This window comes from Barbatula barbatula (assembly GCF_947034865.1).
Source record: "Barbatula barbatula genome assembly, chromosome: 21".
Taxonomy (NCBI): Eukaryota; Metazoa; Chordata; class Actinopteri; order Cypriniformes; family Nemacheilidae; genus Barbatula; species Barbatula barbatula.
In genome coordinates, this window is record NC_136784.1 from 12,497,542 (window position 1) to 12,516,426 (window position 18,885).

At 37.7% G+C, this 18,885-nt stretch overlaps 3 protein-coding genes across 3 annotated transcripts in view; 1 reads left to right on the forward strand and 2 right to left on the reverse strand.

The window, feature by feature from the left end:
* Positions 1 to 207: 207 nt before the first annotated feature.
* fabp4a (fatty acid binding protein 4a) lies at positions 208 to 1,847 on the reverse strand. Its single transcript, XM_079485361.1, has 4 exons — positions 1,532 to 1,847; positions 1,154 to 1,329; positions 967 to 1,068; positions 208 to 454 (listed from the first exon to the last, which is right to left on the reverse strand). Exons 1-4 carry the CDS (start codon positions 1,602 to 1,604, stop codon positions 404 to 406), a joined length of 402 nt encoding a protein of 133 aa, XP_079341487.1. The 5' UTR covers positions 1,605 to 1,847; the 3' UTR covers positions 208 to 403.
* A 635-nt stretch (positions 1,848 to 2,482) lies between these two features.
* mrpl53 (mitochondrial ribosomal protein L53) lies at positions 2,483 to 4,816 on the reverse strand. The gene is made up of 3 exons (XM_079484743.1): positions 4,703 to 4,816; positions 3,130 to 3,242; positions 2,483 to 3,045 (listed from the first exon to the last, which is right to left on the reverse strand). The coding sequence occupies exons 1-3, from the start codon at positions 4,792 to 4,794 to the stop codon at positions 2,927 to 2,929; spliced, it is 324 nt and encodes a 107-aa protein (XP_079340869.1). The 5' UTR covers positions 4,795 to 4,816; the 3' UTR covers positions 2,483 to 2,926.
* An 8,270-nt stretch (positions 4,817 to 13,086) lies between these two features.
* pag1 (phosphoprotein membrane anchor with glycosphingolipid microdomains 1) overlaps positions 13,087 to 18,885 on the forward strand; it is a 42,904-nt gene continuing 37,105 nt past the window's right edge. The window contains exon 1 of the mRNA XM_079484742.1: positions 13,087 to 13,329. The gene's annotated coding sequence lies outside the window, so the exon portion shown is untranslated. The remainder of the gene's footprint in view (positions 13,330 to 18,885) is intronic.

Genomic DNA, 18,885 nt, shown 5'->3' on the forward strand with positions numbered 1-18,885 from the left:
CAGATAGCACACACTATTACATTTGTAGGACAGCGGTTAGTTTAGTGATATCTGATCTCTGACAATACTTGTTGCGAAATCATAGAAACCAGTGTTAAAATGAAAGATTCAACACAAACTTGGCTGTTCTTTTGTAAGTTCACTCATTTTTTAAAACAAATTGTTGATACATGCATGGACCAAACCCATTCAAACATGAGCATCAGACTCAGCTTAACACAAATAAAAACTATTTTATTCAAAGCACCATAAACACTGACAATAAATGCATTTGAAATGGTCAGCAAGCAATTGCTTTGGTGTCAAATATAAAATGAGATTTTCAGTGAGAGAGATAATAGGTCATGTTGGCTTTTTACTCATTGAACTGAGCCAGTGATCTTTAAATCCAGATTGAATAACTTCACTCCTTCACATATGTCCTTACAGCAACAACATCGCCCATTGTGCATTTCTGTCAAAAAAGAACATGGTTGAAAAAAATTAAAACAAAATAATTACTGTGGGAATTAAAAATTGTGGGAATTAAAATTAATGGATAAAACCACAAGTGTTTCTTCGAAAGAGGTCATAATTACCATCCCACAAAAATGCTGGTATGACTTTTGTATGTCTAACACAGTTCTCTTTCATTTTAGAAATAACAAACTCAATGAACTTAATTAAATAAGGAAATAATATTTAACTAAATAATCATATTAAATAATATTTCATATTTCTAAACATTTCTAAACATTATTCATGATTTCAAAAAATATAATTTGAATGTATAAAGGTATAGGAATGCCATCTACTGTCAATCCCATCTACTGTATTTCAAAGTTATAATGTATTAGGCTATTGGAAAAAACTATGATTATATTGTGTAAGGAAAAAACAATAATTGAACATATTTTGCATGTATTGTTATCAATTTCCAAACATTAAAAATAACTCTCTGTTAAAAGAATGAAAAAGTTTCCTTACAGCTATTAATTTCCCATCCGTGATCTCTCTCTCTATCCTCGTCTCTTTGCCGTCCCAGGTCTGTTTTTGGACTAGTTTTCCGTTCTCGAGACTCATGACGGTCTGATGATAAAAAAGAGAGAAATCCGTTAACTTTGTATGAAAAAGAGCTCAACCACCGATATATTCCAGTAATGCCATTACAAACCGTAGTCTTTCTGTCATCTGCAGTGGTCTCCTCGAATGGCTCGTTGAGCTTGAATTTGATCTCAGTAGTTTTGAAGGTGCTCTGCGATTTCATGCAAAGGAACCCTTGATCATCCACACACAAGATCAGGTTTGGCTTGGTCCTGTTTCCCACCTGACGAGTTGCAAAACCCACACCTGTAAAGTGTGTAATGCACATCGTTCAGATTTACGATCTTTAACATCTTTTAAAGTTACATTTATACCGCACATTGTTTAACATTGAAGCATTATTTTGCATTACACAGACTGGAAAGAAAACAAAAACAAACTAAACGCAAATATGCATATGTTAATTATGCATAATTTGTTTTATATTTCCTTGCATACAAATACACACCTAGCGCCTTCATGTACTCGTCAAAGTTTTCGCTGTTGATCATTTTCCATGTTCCCACGAATTTCTCAGCCATTTTTCCAGATGATGTTGTCCCGTATCACGCAACTCTTTGGCAAACTTTGATCCGATGATCCCTCATCTCATGACTGCGGGCTTTTTCAACAACTTCTCCAGCACGTGCATGATCACACCAGCCAATCAAATTCAATCATTACACGTCACTCTGTGGAGTTCATCAACCTCCCACCCAAAACTCGGGGAAGGGTTCGCATGTTTTTGTACCACAAGTATTCGGCCAAGTAACATTTACTGGGTCAGAGGATACTTCTCCCAAAGGCCATGTAGATGGCTAGACTTAAAGAGACAGTTCACACAAAAATGAAAAGTATGTCATCATGTACTCACCTTCCAGTTGTTCCAAATCTGTATTAATTTCTTTGATCTGATGAACACAGAGAAAGATATTTGGAAGAATGCTTATAACCAGACAGATTTTGCCCTCCCCCGTTGACTCCCAAAGTAGGAAAAGATACAATGGTAGTCAAAAGTGCTCCAGAACTGTTTGCTGTCCCACATTCTTTAAAATGTCTTTTGTGTTCAACAGAACAAAATAAATAATAAGGTAATTTGTCCTACTATGGTAGTCAATGGTGTCGAAGAACTTTTTGGTTATAAGCATTTTTCCAAATATCTTTCTCTTAAATTATTACAGATACGGATTCGAAATTAAATACAGAAATTAATACAGATTTGGAACAACTCGAAGGTGAGTAGAGGATGATAGATTTTTCATTGCTGGGCGAACTTTCCCTTTCATTATTCATAGTCCTCTCATTTTACAGAGGATTATTCAAACGTACGAAACAAAAAATGACTGAATATTCAAACAATATTTTCGCTCCCGTTAGCAATGCAAAAAGTCGCGTTTCGAATACCAGAAAACAAAGGAGTGTCAACCAAGTGCATAATTTTAATTTTTAAAAAATCACATGCATTTAAGGGATAGTTCACCCAAAATGTCATTTTAAACCTGCATGACTTGCTTCATCCGCAGAACACTAAAGTGTAAAACCTAATAATGTTATTTAGTTTGAAGCCATTATCATAGATGCAAGTATCGTTTTAAAGACAAAAATGTGCTAAAAAAATCCTTTAGCACTGAATGTTATACATTATTTTCTTGGATGTGACGCATGTGACCCACACCATTCTTAAGTCAAACACAGTTTATAAAAACAGCCCTGTTTATGTAAGAATAAAAAAGCAAATCCTTTCATCCAAATGCTCTATAGAAGACAACAAGTGACTCAAACTAACAATTACATTGTAAACAACAAAAGTTTATTTTACACACACAAACGCACTGTATATACACAGAAACATGCAAAGGGCCGACTACTTCTTGTCTCCTGCTTTTGCTTGAGGGTCTTTAGCACTGCAGCGGGTCTTTAGTGCCGAGAGCATTTCTTGAGTGGTTAGTTTGGATCCTTTCATCACCAGCCTCTCTCCATCCACTGCCAAACATGACGATTTATCACACATAAAATATGACACTACTTCAATATATTATTAGAACATCTATTTTAAACTTTACTCACCAAATGTGATGTCAATGACAGACTTTGATCCGTCGTGCTTGACCTCTGTGATTACTTCGCAGTTCATATTTGAGGATCTGGCTTTTTCAGAGCCAACCATGACAAGGAAATCTCTGTGGGACAGAAGCAGATCAGATGTTGGACAGGACAGTTTTACTGTGCAGCTGACATACAAAACAGTGCAGGTTTAATTTGATAAATAATTATACGATCAACTCATTAAACAGCTTATGCAAACAGTCATTTCAATATCATTTACAAAACACCTAACGCATATGAGGTAATAATCTGTTTTATACATTTTAAGCTAAATAGCTTATGATAAATATGTGATTTATGGGCAGTGGCCACCCTGTTATCAAACAGCTGAATAATAAAAGTTTGGATGTTTGCAACCAACTTTAAAAAAATAGTTTACACAATTCACACAATAAAAGGTTCTTCGTGTTATTTGTGGAGGATCTATGATTGACAGAAATGCAACATAATATTGTATATATATATATCCGTCGTCAGATTTACACAATGAAGCGTTATGCTTTTATTACCTTAGAATGAGATATTTCTATCTACGTATATCACACGTCCCCTTACATGGAATTTTCCATGTTGTTTCTGCAGTAGCCCTAAACTGACAAACTGCCCTACACAGTGCGTTTTGTAAATACGTTATCTCCTTCAGCAAAGAAGCGACAATGCGATGACCTCTTAGTTCTTCTTCGAAAGTGTGGGGTGAACCTCACCACTAGATGCTGCCAAATTTCATACGCTGGACTTTTCAGAAAATGATCTCATACTTAACGTCCTGCTGACTTCCTTCAGTTGAACAATTTAACAAATGAATAATTTTATATTGAAAGCCACGTTTGTTATAAAACAATATAACATATAGTTTCTGCCTAATCGGACCATTGGCTGAACGTCTGATGTATAAGGTGCACGAACCTGGAAACACTTTGTGAGTGCTGAAGGTCTGGCTGCGTATGGATATGTATGGTGACGCATTGAGGTCTTCTGTATTATTTTAATGACAGATGTGCTTTCCTGAGCTGCAACATGTTAAACCCCCAAAATAAAAAAATCCCGGCATTTAGTATAAAAGTTTTAGTTTGTGCTCAACTGAAAAAAGGAAGTCATAGCATGTTTCATGTGTGGGTGAACTATATGCAATAACTGCATATCAACTGAAAGTGGCGCCAGAAGTTCAGTGTTGGACAAAGATATTCGATGGGTCAAGGTTCAATGACCTGCATGCTTCTAGGGCGTTACCATAAACAGACTTAAGGTGATAACAAGAAATTCCCTTATATCATAATGACGTCAGCTCGTTTGCTGTATGAGAACGAAATGTTGCTTTGAAACGCAACCATAACAGAGCAACTGACTATAAACTAAGAAACCGATATCTGAATAACTTCACGACGACATTTTTTAGCGACAACAGTCAGTTGACATTTATTATGACAGAGAACCGTTTAAGAACAAGTTATGCAGACATACCGTTTTAATTTCACCAAACAGCCCCTTTCAACATTAATGTAATGTAAATCCGTGTGATGTGCTGTAATCTTACCGTGTAGAGCGAACATTAGACTCAAATGGACATAACTGTACAACAATTTTCTTAACTGTCTTTAACACAACTGCTCCCTTGGACGCAGCCATCTTTTTCTACCCTTTGACCTCTGATGACGTGCCAACCTGGGTGCGGCTCTCGCAACAAACAGAATCAAGATATAGTTATTGATGCAATTTTGTCGTATTAAAAATCAAGATCAAGATTACAAATCTTTATTGTCGCGTCTACTTTGTTTCAATTAAATTCATATTTTTTTTATCTTCACGAGATGTGGGCATGGGCAATAAAGGACAAAAAAAAACTACGTATACGTCTGCACAAAAGCCGATAGATTGTGGAAGCATTAATTGTGAAAGTAGTCATTTAAAAACGATTATATGTAGACTAATCAAATCGAATTATGTGAAGTAATATCTAAATAAATCTAGGCTATAATATTGTTAATAGCCTATTAAATGCATATTATGGAGTAGAAAAAATATCAGGAAATTACATTATACTTATTATTAAATTGCGTGAGTTATATATTAATTTGTAGCTTAAATGTTTTTATAAAAACAGAGACGCAGATGTGACAAAACATGAAATAAACAATTGTTAGAGTAGCACAATTCTGTTTCACCCTTTTTATATTATACTGTTTGATTACGGCTGAAATGGCTCTAAATCAAGTAGCAAAATTGCCAGCACAGTGTTTTATTGTAAAATAACAGGAGCTAGTACTTAATTTCATGGGGCTGTGTCAGTCATTGTTACGTCACCATAGCAACAGCATAATGACCAAAGTTTTAGATAGATAAAGCGGCTTTTCTACGATTTTGGGTAATTTCTGATGACCTTTTCAATATGCAATCCGACATAAAACATGCTTACGGCCGGATCGTCGATTTAGGAGTCTAATGAAGGGATATCATATCCCACAACCGCTTCATTCATTCACTTCATCTACTGGACGGGACACCTGCAACCTGTTGATGCGTGGGTGTGCCGCATGCTTTTCCGGGAGAATTGTCCAATAAGGGACTAAGAAAAGTTGTTACGTAACAATTTTTCATGTTCGAAAAAAACTTTGGGGGAGTGTATCGAGCACAGACATACTACATCATACGTCCAGCTCGTTTTTTGACAAGTGGACCATGTTAAGCACGAGAAGACACTGTAAAGAAGTCAGAATGCATGAAACCTCGTTGCACCGCCCCAAAAGCTCAGAATGCTCCTTGCGATTTAGGACTATGTTTAATCACCTCATGAAGAGCCAAATTACTCAAACTTAAATAAATAAGTAAATGTTGAAATATTGAAATTAATTGTCAAATAATAACATTGTTAATAAAACAAGAACTTGAATTCAATTATTTAATATGCAATTCATATAATACAGAACTCCGGAGGTTGAGCTCACACAATATGACCACCGAAATCTGAACATCATTTTGGCAGGCTATCAGGAGAGCGCTAGAGCGGTTGCAGCATTGGTGTTGACCACAACCCATGGCTTCAATGGAGGGTTTTTTGTGGAATATTTAATCTGCAAGATCATTAAAATAGCTATGCTGCCTATCTACACACAAGGATAGCTTGGGTCGAATACGTTAGATTACAACACAGTTGACTTGCAATGACAACAAAGCAGGTTGAAGCCAGCAGGTCAGGAAATATATCAGTTTCTTTATTGGTGCACGTTAAAAGAACCCCGGGAGCATTATAGGGATCTGTTATGTTTAATCTATTAAATTTTGCTATGTATTTTGCTATGCATACTATGTCTTTTGAATTGAGGAACAGCTGGATGGAGAGGGCTGGATGGATATGGCTGGACACACGGATGGATGGGCGACTACAGCTCCAGTCCATCTGAGGAGAAGCAGCCCTTCACCATCATGTCTAAAAGTAGAACCTTTTTTGGATGTGTAAATGCTGAACATTTTGCTGGCTGACTGTCCCTCAGAAATGGGGAATAAGATATACATGGTTCATCTCAGCTTTATCTTTGTATGTCTTGTTAAAATTCCTCACATCCCAGTTTAAAAAAGTGGGCATGATTATAAAAATTGTATAAAGAATTTAAAGTAAACAGAATGACAGTAAAAGTATTATGTACAGTATGATGAAGCCTCATGAACTGTATCTTACCTAAACCTCTTCGGTCTGGTGGTACAGTCAGCATTGTTCAGGTGGAAGATTTGCTATAAATTACAACTTTAGCAATCCAGGACTCGCTTATAATATGCCAAGGGTCTTACTCTTTAAACCAATCAAGCAATCCACAGCATATTCAAGATGAAATTTTAGACAGCTCCTTCCTACAATATTTGTGGATTGTCTTGACTGCACTGCCCTCTTCCGGTTTTGACACAACATCTCATCCAAAGGTAACAAGGCCCACAGCAGGAGCACAGTAATGGTATGAGGGATATTCAACAGACTGTTTGGTGTTTTCTCTGGAGTTTTAATCAGCCATAATCGCCTATGGTTTGCAGAATTAGTTTTATTCATATTTTGATAGTCTGCATTAAAGGACGATTGGGAGGTTCTATGTAAATCGCATCATGAGGACATTGATAGTTTAACTGAGTATATTGCTGACTATATAAACTTTTGAGTTGATAACACAGTACCCACCAAAAAGGTTAAATGTTACTCAAATAACAAGCCATGGGTTACCACAGAGTGAAATGCGTTATTAAGCGAAAAAGGAGACCTTTTTGTGAGTGACAAAGAGGAACTAAAACGGGTATAGAAATTATTAAAAGTTATGCTACGATAATGTGACATAAAAAGAATGTGAGAGGTGTGGAGTGATAAAGAGGGGAGGGATATACTGCCTCTAGTGGACAGATGTGGGTAGAAGAAATTTATATATTTTTTAGCTGAATTGATGGAGGATCGATTGATCCAAACCAAAATGTTCCTTCAGATGGTATACGGCTGACTTCCTATTTAGATCCGCCTTTAGCCTTAAGTTCATCCTATTTTCCCACTTGTGAGTCTGTTCCTGAGTTTATACGGTATCAATGGAGCAAGTAAGAATTGAGTTAAGGAGAATTAAAAAGAAGAAATCTAGATGCCCTGATGGCATTTGTGCTGGAGTTCATAAAGGCTGTGCTGATCAAATCTGTCGGGTGATTCATTCTATTTTTAATTTGAGTTTGCGTTGGAAAGGGAACCCGTTTATGGAAGACATCATGTATAGTTCCATCTTTTTCACATTACAGACCAATAGCTTTAACGGCTCAGTTGATGAGGTTTTTGAGAGATTGGTTTTGAATTATATTTAGCATTTATTGTGTGCTGATGAGGATAAACGGCAGTTCGCTTACAAAACTGGAGTAGATGATGCAATTATTTCTCTCTTAAACAAATCTCTAAGTCATTTAGAGGCTTCGGGTTGTTAAAATTACATTTTTGCTTTATTTTTCTAGAACATTTAACACTATCCAGCCTGCATTACTTAAGAACAAGTTCGAAAATGCTGGATTACAGCAGAGTATGGTCAGTTTAGTGACTACCTCTCAAATAGACCACAGTATGTAAGGATGCAGAACTGTGTCCCAAGTAGTTACGTGCACTGGTATTCATCAAGGAACGGTTTTAGCTCCATTTTTGTTCACTTTTTATACATCAGACTTTCAGTTTAACTCCAAAAACTGTCATCTTCAAATATTTTCTGACGATTTAGCAGATAAACAAACTTGATTGGTCTGACAATACGAAGTCTATAAGAAGGGTCAGAGTCGCATTTTTTCATCTCATTGGCTGGAAACAAATGCACAGTCAGGGATTACGGAAGCTAGACATTAACGCTAATAGCGCAGTCAATATGGATATTTCTCTTTAAACAAACTCATCGATTCACTTCAGAAGAACTTTGTTAAGACCACAGAGCCGTGTCGGGCAGATTTTTGATCGATGGATGCACATTCTGAAGCTTTAAAAATTGTCCACTGCATTATTCTTCAAGGCGAAAGTCATATTCAGTCAGGATGGGAAATTTTGTTTCTTGCCTGAAGTATCACTTTAAGTGCTTATAGCAGCACTATATTTTTTAAAGGGGTCCCATTTTGCCTCTTCTATAGTCCAGTATGTTTGTAATGTGCTAACCAATCAGTGTTCATGTGTCAAATTCCCCAAAATGCTTTATATATTTCATATTTCACCTTTGTTTTACACAGTCATCTCTGTGAAGTCCCTCCTTCCAAAATGCTCTGATTGGTCAACTGAGCCAGTCTTTGGTGATTGGTCTATCTCTTAGAGTGTGTTGAGGTGTCCCGCCCGTTACCCTTTCCTGGGTTTATGTAAAATATGGGTGTCATGATGTAACTACTGCAGGAAGTAGCTTGTTGATAATCCAACAAGCTGCAAATTGTAGTCTTTAAAATGTGATTTCTGTTAAAGAAAATGTCGTCATTTTCTGTGAACTTTGAGCGTTGCCACTTTGCAGATGTTTTATATGCTCAAACAGCTATCCACCTTTTTCGCAATGCGAGAAATTACCCATTATGCCTTGCGTATGCGCGTAGGGCTAATGCTTCGGAATTCCGGTTCACCGATTGATCCCATTAGTTATTAGCATTACCAAGTTAGCTTGAAAGCTTTTAGACGGACGTTATAATACTTTTATGTCATTTAAAACAGCAAAATGTCAAAGAGCAGTGTGTAAATGATTTCACAGGGTTACAGGGGCATGGGTTTTTAACCTAGACCATAAAAACAACTTTGTTTCTCACCATAAGAAGTTGGACCGTGACATCTACTGGGATGATGACATTTAACTCCAGCCAGCAGGCAAATGTGATATATCGTCTCATGTATGTAGCCGGCCAAGAGCTTTACATTTATAAAAAACACTTAACATTGGACGAATTCTTTGCCGTAACCATCAACGGTTCACATTTCTAAAGTGGAGCTGCTGAGTTCAGTGTTCTTTACAGGGGAGGTTTTGATACCCACACCAGATATAAAAAAACCTGATCACATCGCATCGGATCTTTTATAAAATAACGCAGTATTGGAGACGTCTGGATGCTTCAGTGACTGGTTCTGGTAGGCCTATGTCATGTAGCAATACAGCTGCTGTGTCGTAAAACGTGCCTTGTTCATAGAGCTACAATGCTGACTTGGCCAAACATACACTTAAATACATACATTACATACGTAATACTTTTAAATAGTGTGTATTTCCTGCGTCATCCAATGTGAATACATACAGTAGCCTATGTTATGTTTGACAGCGCAACTGTGATATTAAACTTAATTTGATATTATAATGAATTATTGTAATGTCACTTAGCCCTGGATGTATGCTTCATGTGTTAATAGTGATGTTCTATGCAATAACAATAAAGTAAATAACGAAGTAAACCGAGCTTTACGCACTTGTGGCGTCATGTAGTAACAATCGTTCGTAAGGTTTTCTGAACTTTCTGTGGCTGTTGTGACAGCATTTTACAGCAAGTCTATTTTGAAAAATTCAAATGAAACCTTCTTTTTTTAACCATTAACAGAAATGTCCTCTAACATGATAACAAATAGAAACCGGAAGTGTGGCACATCAAACAGGAAGTCAATTGCTGTAATGGCGCCCTCCATGAAATTCCATCTAACACCCTCTTTAAGGTATTCACTTGAGTGCCTTGCGGTTAGGTAACCATTCAGGGAAAGTAAGGCTGGGAAGAGAGGAGCAAATGAAAACCAACTCAGGAACATGTTGGTAAGAATGAGCTGGTACCGTTCTATTCTTAAATTCTTAACTTTTAAAGGTTAAATTTTTGGAACAGAAATGCAATATAATATACATAACAATGTCTTCAGAGGTGTATAAAGACCTATAGTGAGTATAAAGAACATAATGAAGCGTACAGTTTTTATTACTTGTTTCTGTGTACATACACCACGGGTTCCATCTGAGCCACCGTAGTGCTTCAAAAAGTAGGGGTGAGCGGTGCAGGGAGCCAATGGTTGCAATTTGCAACTAGATCCTGCAAAATTTCATCTTTAAAATAGTAACTTTCGGTCTGTTTTACCACACAAAGCTGGTTTCACAAGATTTGTGAACAGTGTTTTATGCACATTTCAATATTCAATATTTCATTTAGTTTTCTTGTATAAAATCATGTTTTCCCACCATGACATCTGTGGAAAGCTATACTTTTCTTATTCTTGACTTGCCTATTGGCTATTTTGTCAAGCTCTTTCAGAAAATGTCAATAAAAATGCAAATGCTGTAAAAAGAAAATTCGACTTTATTTTAAATCTTGAATAGTGATGAAACCTTTCAATAATTTTGATGAGTTAAGTAATATAAACATATTATTATAATTTAATAATAATTATTATAATATTATAATAATGTTATAATTTGATATATTGGCTATTGGTTAATTAACAATCTTAAACATTTCTGCTCAGAGTACTAAGGTTTATGGATGTGCTTATCTGTTAGAAAACAATTGTTTAACGTTCTACCACGTATATAGAGAATGATAAAGTCACTCTCCCGTACCTTCTCTGGATCTGTTCCACATTGGTGGAATGATCTGCCTGCTGCTACAAGATCAGCAGACTCTGTTGCCATCTTTAAAAAACGCCTGAAAACGCATCTCTTCCGTCAAGATGTAGCAGGTTGATTTTAACCTCTAATTCTTTTCTGTCTTCTTAAAAAAAGGTTTTACTAACCTCACTATTCTTAGCTTTGTATACTGTGCTAGGCTTTAATGGAGTAGTTTTTATGCACTTATGCATTTTTTTGCCTATGTTGTTATAATTGCTTCCAATGTTTCCTCATCTGTAAGTCTGCTAAATGACTAAATGTAAACGTATATTAAATTACGGGATTTTTACATTGAGTAACACATCCAGTAGATGGCGCGAGTGACATATTTACCCTCCACGTCACGCACAGTCAGTTCTTAATGTGGTGCGCCTTTTTACACAGACATAATCCTGATAACTGATTACCAAGAAGGGTTTTATAACTTTACACAGTCTCCTATTTGTCCTCATTTGTTATTTTCATATAGTTTCTGATACAGTGTTTCTGCGCAGAAAGTTCACAGGTTAGCTGAAATGCAATTTAAGTCACTTTGGATAAAAGCATCTGTAAGAAGAATCAATTGATTCAAACAGAAGAGATGTCAAACAGACAAGACAGATCATGCCCATTACAGTATGTTTAGAAAATAAGTGCAGGGAGATTTATGCTATGTTATGCCTACATAAAATGTTATCTTTAGTCTAAATTATTATCTGTTCATAGCCACCTGTACATTAATGTTCATAGTATATAGCCATCTGTATATATTGTTCATAGTACAATCATAAGAACATACCTACTGTAAAATATTTTCATAGTCCATGCCCACTGTATAATATTTTCTCAATATTGTATTCTGTATTTATTCAAACTGTATATCCTGCTCTTGCTAATGGCACTTCTGGTTAGACCTAAACTATTTCGTTACGCTGTACTTGTATGTGTGTAATGACAATAAAGTTGAATCTAATCTAATCTAAAAAAATCTAAATGTTTTCTATTTCATTGTGTAGGACACCTATTTCTAGAGCTGAATCGTCGCTCTTCGTGCACAACAAATCTTATTGTTTCTCTTTTGAGGAACTAACTTGTAAACTATCTGTGGTGGTTTTAAAAACATCTTCTCACTTACACCCTTTTGCCACGGGCCTGATGCAAAGGATTTCTTTGCTAAATAACTCAAGTGCACAATTGTGGGCACACGCAAAGCTATATTTAGACAGCAGGGTTGCAGACCCAACTTCCTATTAAGTCCCCTTCCGAAAACAATGACAGTAAATGCTACAGGGTGCCGCCTTATTTTATCTGTATAATGTAAACTAGAAGCACTAGACAACAGTGTGGAAACCACAAAGGAGGAGGTCAGCCTTTAAAATAAAACTGCTGTCATTGCTTATTGTGGTATAATTTTGGAAGCTTTAGGGAAGTCAAAACCAGCATTTGGGCATTTAGAAAGCAGTGTAGCTCAGCAGGGTGCGGCTTTAAAGTGCTTTACAGTGCAGTCTTTTCCTTTGGTTTTTTATGCATTTTATAAACATCCTGTTTCTGAACAATTCTGCACTTCTTCTGTCATTTTTGTATAAACGTCTACTGTATAGTCGTCTTGAATATGTGATAAGTAGAATATGATAAATGTATAAACAAGGTGGATTTCATGTTATAAAATATAATTGTGTTACGTTTAAAAAGCCCTATATTCATCGATTTGTATCGCCTACAAAAATGATTAAACAGCACCCGGAAATTCTCAAATTGCTTCGTTGCAGCGGCTCAAGCGCTCGAGAACTACACATCCCGTGATGCACCGCGGCGCGACTCAACAATCGCCGTTTCGATCAGTGTCTCCACCCCTCTACATCTTTGAAGTGTAGCGGAGGACAGAGGGCTGGATACGGAGTCAGAGCACCACCGGACCGGCATGTTATATCTGCCACACATCGCCGTGCGCCCTGCACCTCCTCGAGCTCACAGTCTTTTCTCCTCACACTTGAAACACTGCACGTTGTCGCGCGCTGCTGCGTGAACCTGCGCCGAGCGTAAAAGAAGTCACCGCAGAAGATAACAGCTGATCTACGGATGCTCGTCTCCGGTAAGTGGTCATTCAATAACGCAGCCCGCTCGGACACTACCGGCTGCATGAGCGGAAAAGTTGAGCGGACGAAGAAACATCAATATGAACGGTTAACGCGTTTCGATTGTCAAGCGAACTTCTCTCGTGTGTTTTAAACGTCGCGACACGGGGTGAAGCGGACAGATCGCATTGCTGTGGACGTATACGACCGCATACTGACACCTAACCGTCGTTCAGATTAACCGCTGGTTTCACAAATGAAGAATTATGGGATGTTAAAATAACAATTAACACTCATTTCTGTTTTCACATGCGCACTACAGGTATCTATCCACCTATGCAGTATGCAAGACAACTGATAAAAAGAGACTTGACCTCAGGCTTCTATCTCTTGATCTTTTTCCGCATGCTCACCTTCTATTAATGAACATTTATCTTTCACTGTTTTACTCGCAGTTCCTGTCACAATGGCGGGCGAAGGCTATGTGATAAACACACATGGCTCTTAACTTGTCATTTCGCAGATTATGTGGCAGATGGTTATCTGTCTGCCAGTCAGCAAACTGCATAAATATCAGTTGACTGTAAATGTCCCGTGTCGGCACAAATAAAGCCTATTGTGACGGTCCTGTACACTGACAACACAGCAGGTGGGATCACAGCGTATTGTCGTAAATCCACCGGTCCCTTGTCAGAGAATCATCTAGACACAAAGACGGTTGGACTGAGGTCGGGGTCAGCTTTACACTTTTATAGAGATGTTCTTTCCTGGTTGGATGAGCTCAGCTTCATGCTCGACTCTATCTGCACCGCCGCACCTGACCTTCGCATTGAGATTCCACGTCCAGATTTTGTGGTTTGTTTCTCTTAGGAATGCTCGGAGGAGAACCACAGAGCAGATTGTTCGCCGTGTATATTTTTCATTTGGACTTTGTTCCGAGCGTCGGGCTGTTTCTCAAAAAGAGAGCAACCAAAGGAAGAATGCGTTTGAATTCAGAATCTATAGGTTACCGCAGTTCTGGTGCTTCATTGAGTTTTCCCTCATAAATGTCAAAAGAATAAGTGGGAGGAAAGATGAAAGTTTGCCTCAAAGGGTCTGAATCTGAGAACTAGTCTGAACTGTGAAGCCTGTTTTTGCTCTTCAGAAATGTCTGATTGGATTCATGGATGTTGCTACAGCTGTTCTCGGTATGCTTTTACTGGATTCGCTCCGTCTGTGGGTTCGGGGGTGTGCTAAATCCTGCCAAATGGGGCTTTTGAGACACAATGTGGCTACTATACTCTAATGAAATATAATCGTTAATTCATAAATGGATATTCTGTACATTGTTGTTAAGTTTAATGTTTAGTGCGAGTCAGCGTGTTTCACTTGCTGTTTAGAGGTGAGATGTGATGTTTAGACATGTAATAGAACCAAATGTTGTGACTACTGAAAAGATTGCTTCTGTGAAAGTGGAGAACATTCATCCAGGTAGGTCAGCAACGGGTCATGCCAGTGACCCGAGCACATCTGTAGTCAAGGAAACGGAAAGATCTCAGAGCCGCTTAGACATCAGCGTTTCACACCTGATGTTGTCTGCAGGGACTGAGAAAAACTTTGCAGACTGAGATATGAAAAACATTTGTTTTGTCCTTGGCAGATTTGTGCAAAGATGCAGGTAAAGTGTCACTCAAAATCGGAACAGGCTGTCAAGTCAGTTTGAGCAAAGCAAGCTCATGACAAAACACGCACCCTCCGGTTGCTCAAAGACGTGCGACAGATGTGTGCATGTGCAATCATGGACATATTAGGGTTGCCTGTAATAAACATATTGCAATAAACATTTCAATGGTTTGCAATAACTTAAATCCTATGCACACACATATATATATATATATATATTGTATATGTAAATTTATATTCACATATAAAAATGTGAAACATGTAAGCTGGTCACAATTTCTGTTTTTAAATGCTTTAATAGAAATGTAGTGTTTTTTTGTGTTTATATATTTAGCAAGTTAGCTCATACACATTTATTTCAATATTAAAGCCAGGTTGTGTGTGTGAAAGTGGTGAGGTTGCGAATTGCAACCAACGGCTGAGTCGACCACTACTCGAAGCACTACGGTGGCCGACACAAGATGTTGTTACGGTTTCATTTTCATTGCCGGAGAAGATAATGTTTTATGAAATGCGCTGCGTAGAACAGTTCGTCTGTTATGGCTACTGTTGAAACAACATGACAAATTCCATGTAAGGGGACCTGAAATAGAAATGGCTTCTTTTAAGGTATTAAGAACATAACGCTTCATTGTAAAAGGTCTTTATACGCCTCTGAAGACAGTTATGTACGTATGTTAAATTGCATTTCTGTCCTCTTTAATCTCACACATTGCACCTTTAAGCAGTCTTAGCGCTTAGATTTTTGGGATAGTTAACATACAAATGGCTAGTTTATAGATGCATATTAAGCTAGAAGAAACATTATTAAACTAAACACTTCAACTTGAAATGCTACTTGAAATGGGGGAAGTATGCTTCTTATATTCAAGTGGACTTTCTAAGCATCAGTTACATATCTCTGAGTCACAAGTAATAGCTTGTAATAAGTCCTAACTGAGAGGACAAGAAGCAGTGAAATGAAAAAGTTATTTAATAATGTGTAAGAGCTATTGATTGATTCCTGCCCTTATCTGTGCTGCATAGACTTTAACTTCTGTTGTGTTTTTCTCACCTTACATAATTCTAATGTGACTTCTCATATTTTATCAGTAAGCTATGCAAATGAGGCTATTCAAATGTTATGAAAACCCACAAGGCCTAAAATGATTCCTGGAGTTAAATTATAACTGAGACTGCAGTTTTGCATTCTAGATTGCTCAACAGTCATGAGAAAACAGGAAGAGCGCTAAGTGAATACTAAAAGCAGTAAAGGGTACAAGTTCCTTTCACATAAAATACAGAGATCTAACTACATTACACAGTGGAACCCGAGTAACAAATACAGTAAAAATCACAATTTCACAACATGAGATATCAACATAAATACATTAAAGACACGCGAAAAACGGTGCAGTCATCACCCAACGCACATCTCGGGTAAAATGAATGTGATCAATATATCACAACGCTGACGTGATGTTTGATATTGATGCCACAAACGTTACCCTGGAATGTCGATTCTCCGCTCTGCTTTGTGTTTACAGTGTACGCTGTTATCAGTCACGTTGGACTGGTCTTATAAACATCAGGACTTGTCTGATCTTGTCTGGCTCTGTTATCAAAAGAGGGGGCAATGGCAATTTTCTCAGGACAGTAGGGGGGTACGTTTGATTGTTATTTTGTTGACTGCGGGCGCTCACTTTACTTTGCTTGAACAGAAATAGCTCCCGCGCTGCGGAGGAAGTAAGTGGCACTTTCTTGTAAACATTACAAATTTAATTAAAGCAAATTATCAAAGTGATGCTGGGAAATGAAAGGTTAGCATGTAGAATATGACTTGTTGAACGGGGCTCCAGATCGTGCCTAAAACCAAAATATTAATTTGCGTGATATATTTTTGCGACCATGCAAATTCACTTGTTTTTCAAGTGTTTCCAACGGAAGCGCCACACGTTTAGGGCAGGCTAGAGAGAGAGAGAGAGCTGTGCTGGTCTCAGGGAAGGTGCACTTCGCAACCTCAAGAGATGCTCTGATGTCAGACGGGCCCGACCCCCATACCGGACTGACGCCCGGTTCGAGGTCCCCTAGTAGCAAGCATGAGCAATGCGAGTGACTGGTTACACAAGCAGCTTCCCGGATGCTCAGCACCATGCTCTTCTCTCTGTTTTTTCCACACTCGGTGTACCAATGCTCGATAAAGCAGCATGGAATAAGCGCTCAGGTCGGTTTCACATTAGTTCGATTGCCTGGTCCGAACCCTAGTTCGATTGCTCCCCCCTCCCCCTGCACCCACTGGACTGCATTCATATTATTATTTTTGGGTCATCAGCCTGCAGCTGCTTACCCTGTCGCTTGCAACGACGATACAGGAGATGCATAACATTGCATTTACATTTACATTTATGCATTTGGCAGACGCTTTTATATAAAGCGACTCACATTGCATTATCCTATACATTTACACATAGGTATGTGCAATCCCCCACAAGGCTCTTAGCACTGAGCTACAGGAAAGTTGCTAGCGTCACTTTTATACATTTATGTTTTTGAACCGTTAGTTTAGTTTCCAACGCTTCAGTACAAATCGGCACTTCGACTGTGAATGTACTGCAAATGCTTTTAAGAACGCTGAAGGCGAACAGAAATGAGATAGCCTATAGGCTACAGCTCTCTGCTTGGAACACGTCAGTCACGCTAGTCAGAAAAGGGAGTGAAACACACACAAGCACACATTTTTACCAAAGAATATGTCATTAATAGGGGTTCACTTCTGCGATTTGGTACGATTGCGTTCATATCAGCAGCAAAACGTACTGGAGTTCACATATACCGCACCCCAGACCTCCCTTATTAGGCGGATTCGGGTACAGTTCACGGGACCACCCGTCTGTGGATTCTAGCACTTGTTATTGACAAGTAGACACACACAATGTGAGCGTGTTACTAGTCTGCGGCATGCACTGTTTACTGTGACGGATTTTAATGAGGACGAACAATGTGATATTTGAGAACTAAACTATTCGCGGAGACGTTCAGGGAATGTATTTGTTATAAGATACTGCTGTATCTTTTCAGATCCGTTCACAGCAAGGACGAACGACAAGCAAATTCTCTGAAGTTTTATTTGAAGTTATCTTTACGTTGTGTTGTGAACATGCGGAAAAGTTTCATTGTTACAAACTAAAATCTAAGTAACAAGCACTTTTGTAAAAATAAAACATATAACCTAGCCTTTGTTTTCTTACAGTATAAAGACTATTTGAACACATTTAAAATGTAAACTGTTCTGTGGGATTCTGCAGATTACAAATTTTAGGGTGTAATTTACAAAAAAAGTTGACCCTGTTTATAAGGGAAAACTACTTGGAAAAAAAACTTTATGTGAGCAAAACCTATGAGAGGGAAGATTGTTTGCTGCTGTGTGGTCATGCTGTAAATATAATCTTATATCAACTCATGACATCAGTGATGTGCTTGAGCCTTTTTTTGGATTTTCATGATGTCTTTCTTCGCTCTACAAACCTGGATCTGGTCTGTTTTGATTTTCACTGAATGAGAAACAAAGAAATGTATATAGGTTTGGAACAACTCGAGGGCAAGTAAATGATGACATACTTGACAAGGTATTTTTGGGTGAACTTTGGGTTTGCGTGCTGCCTGTTTGTGAAACTCACAGCATTGATTCTCAAATATTCTACCGGTCAAAAGTTACAAAATTAATTTATTTGACATATTTCAGAATAATAGACTCGATTATGAAATAACACGGGAACTATGGGAATTATGTTGTGATCATTTTTTAAATACAAAATAACACGTCAAATGAAAATAAATAAAAACTAGTTGTATTTTAGCATCCTCTGTGTAGTCATTCTTTGCCAAGAATTGATTAAAATCAAGTCATTTATAAAAAAAACATTTTTGTAATA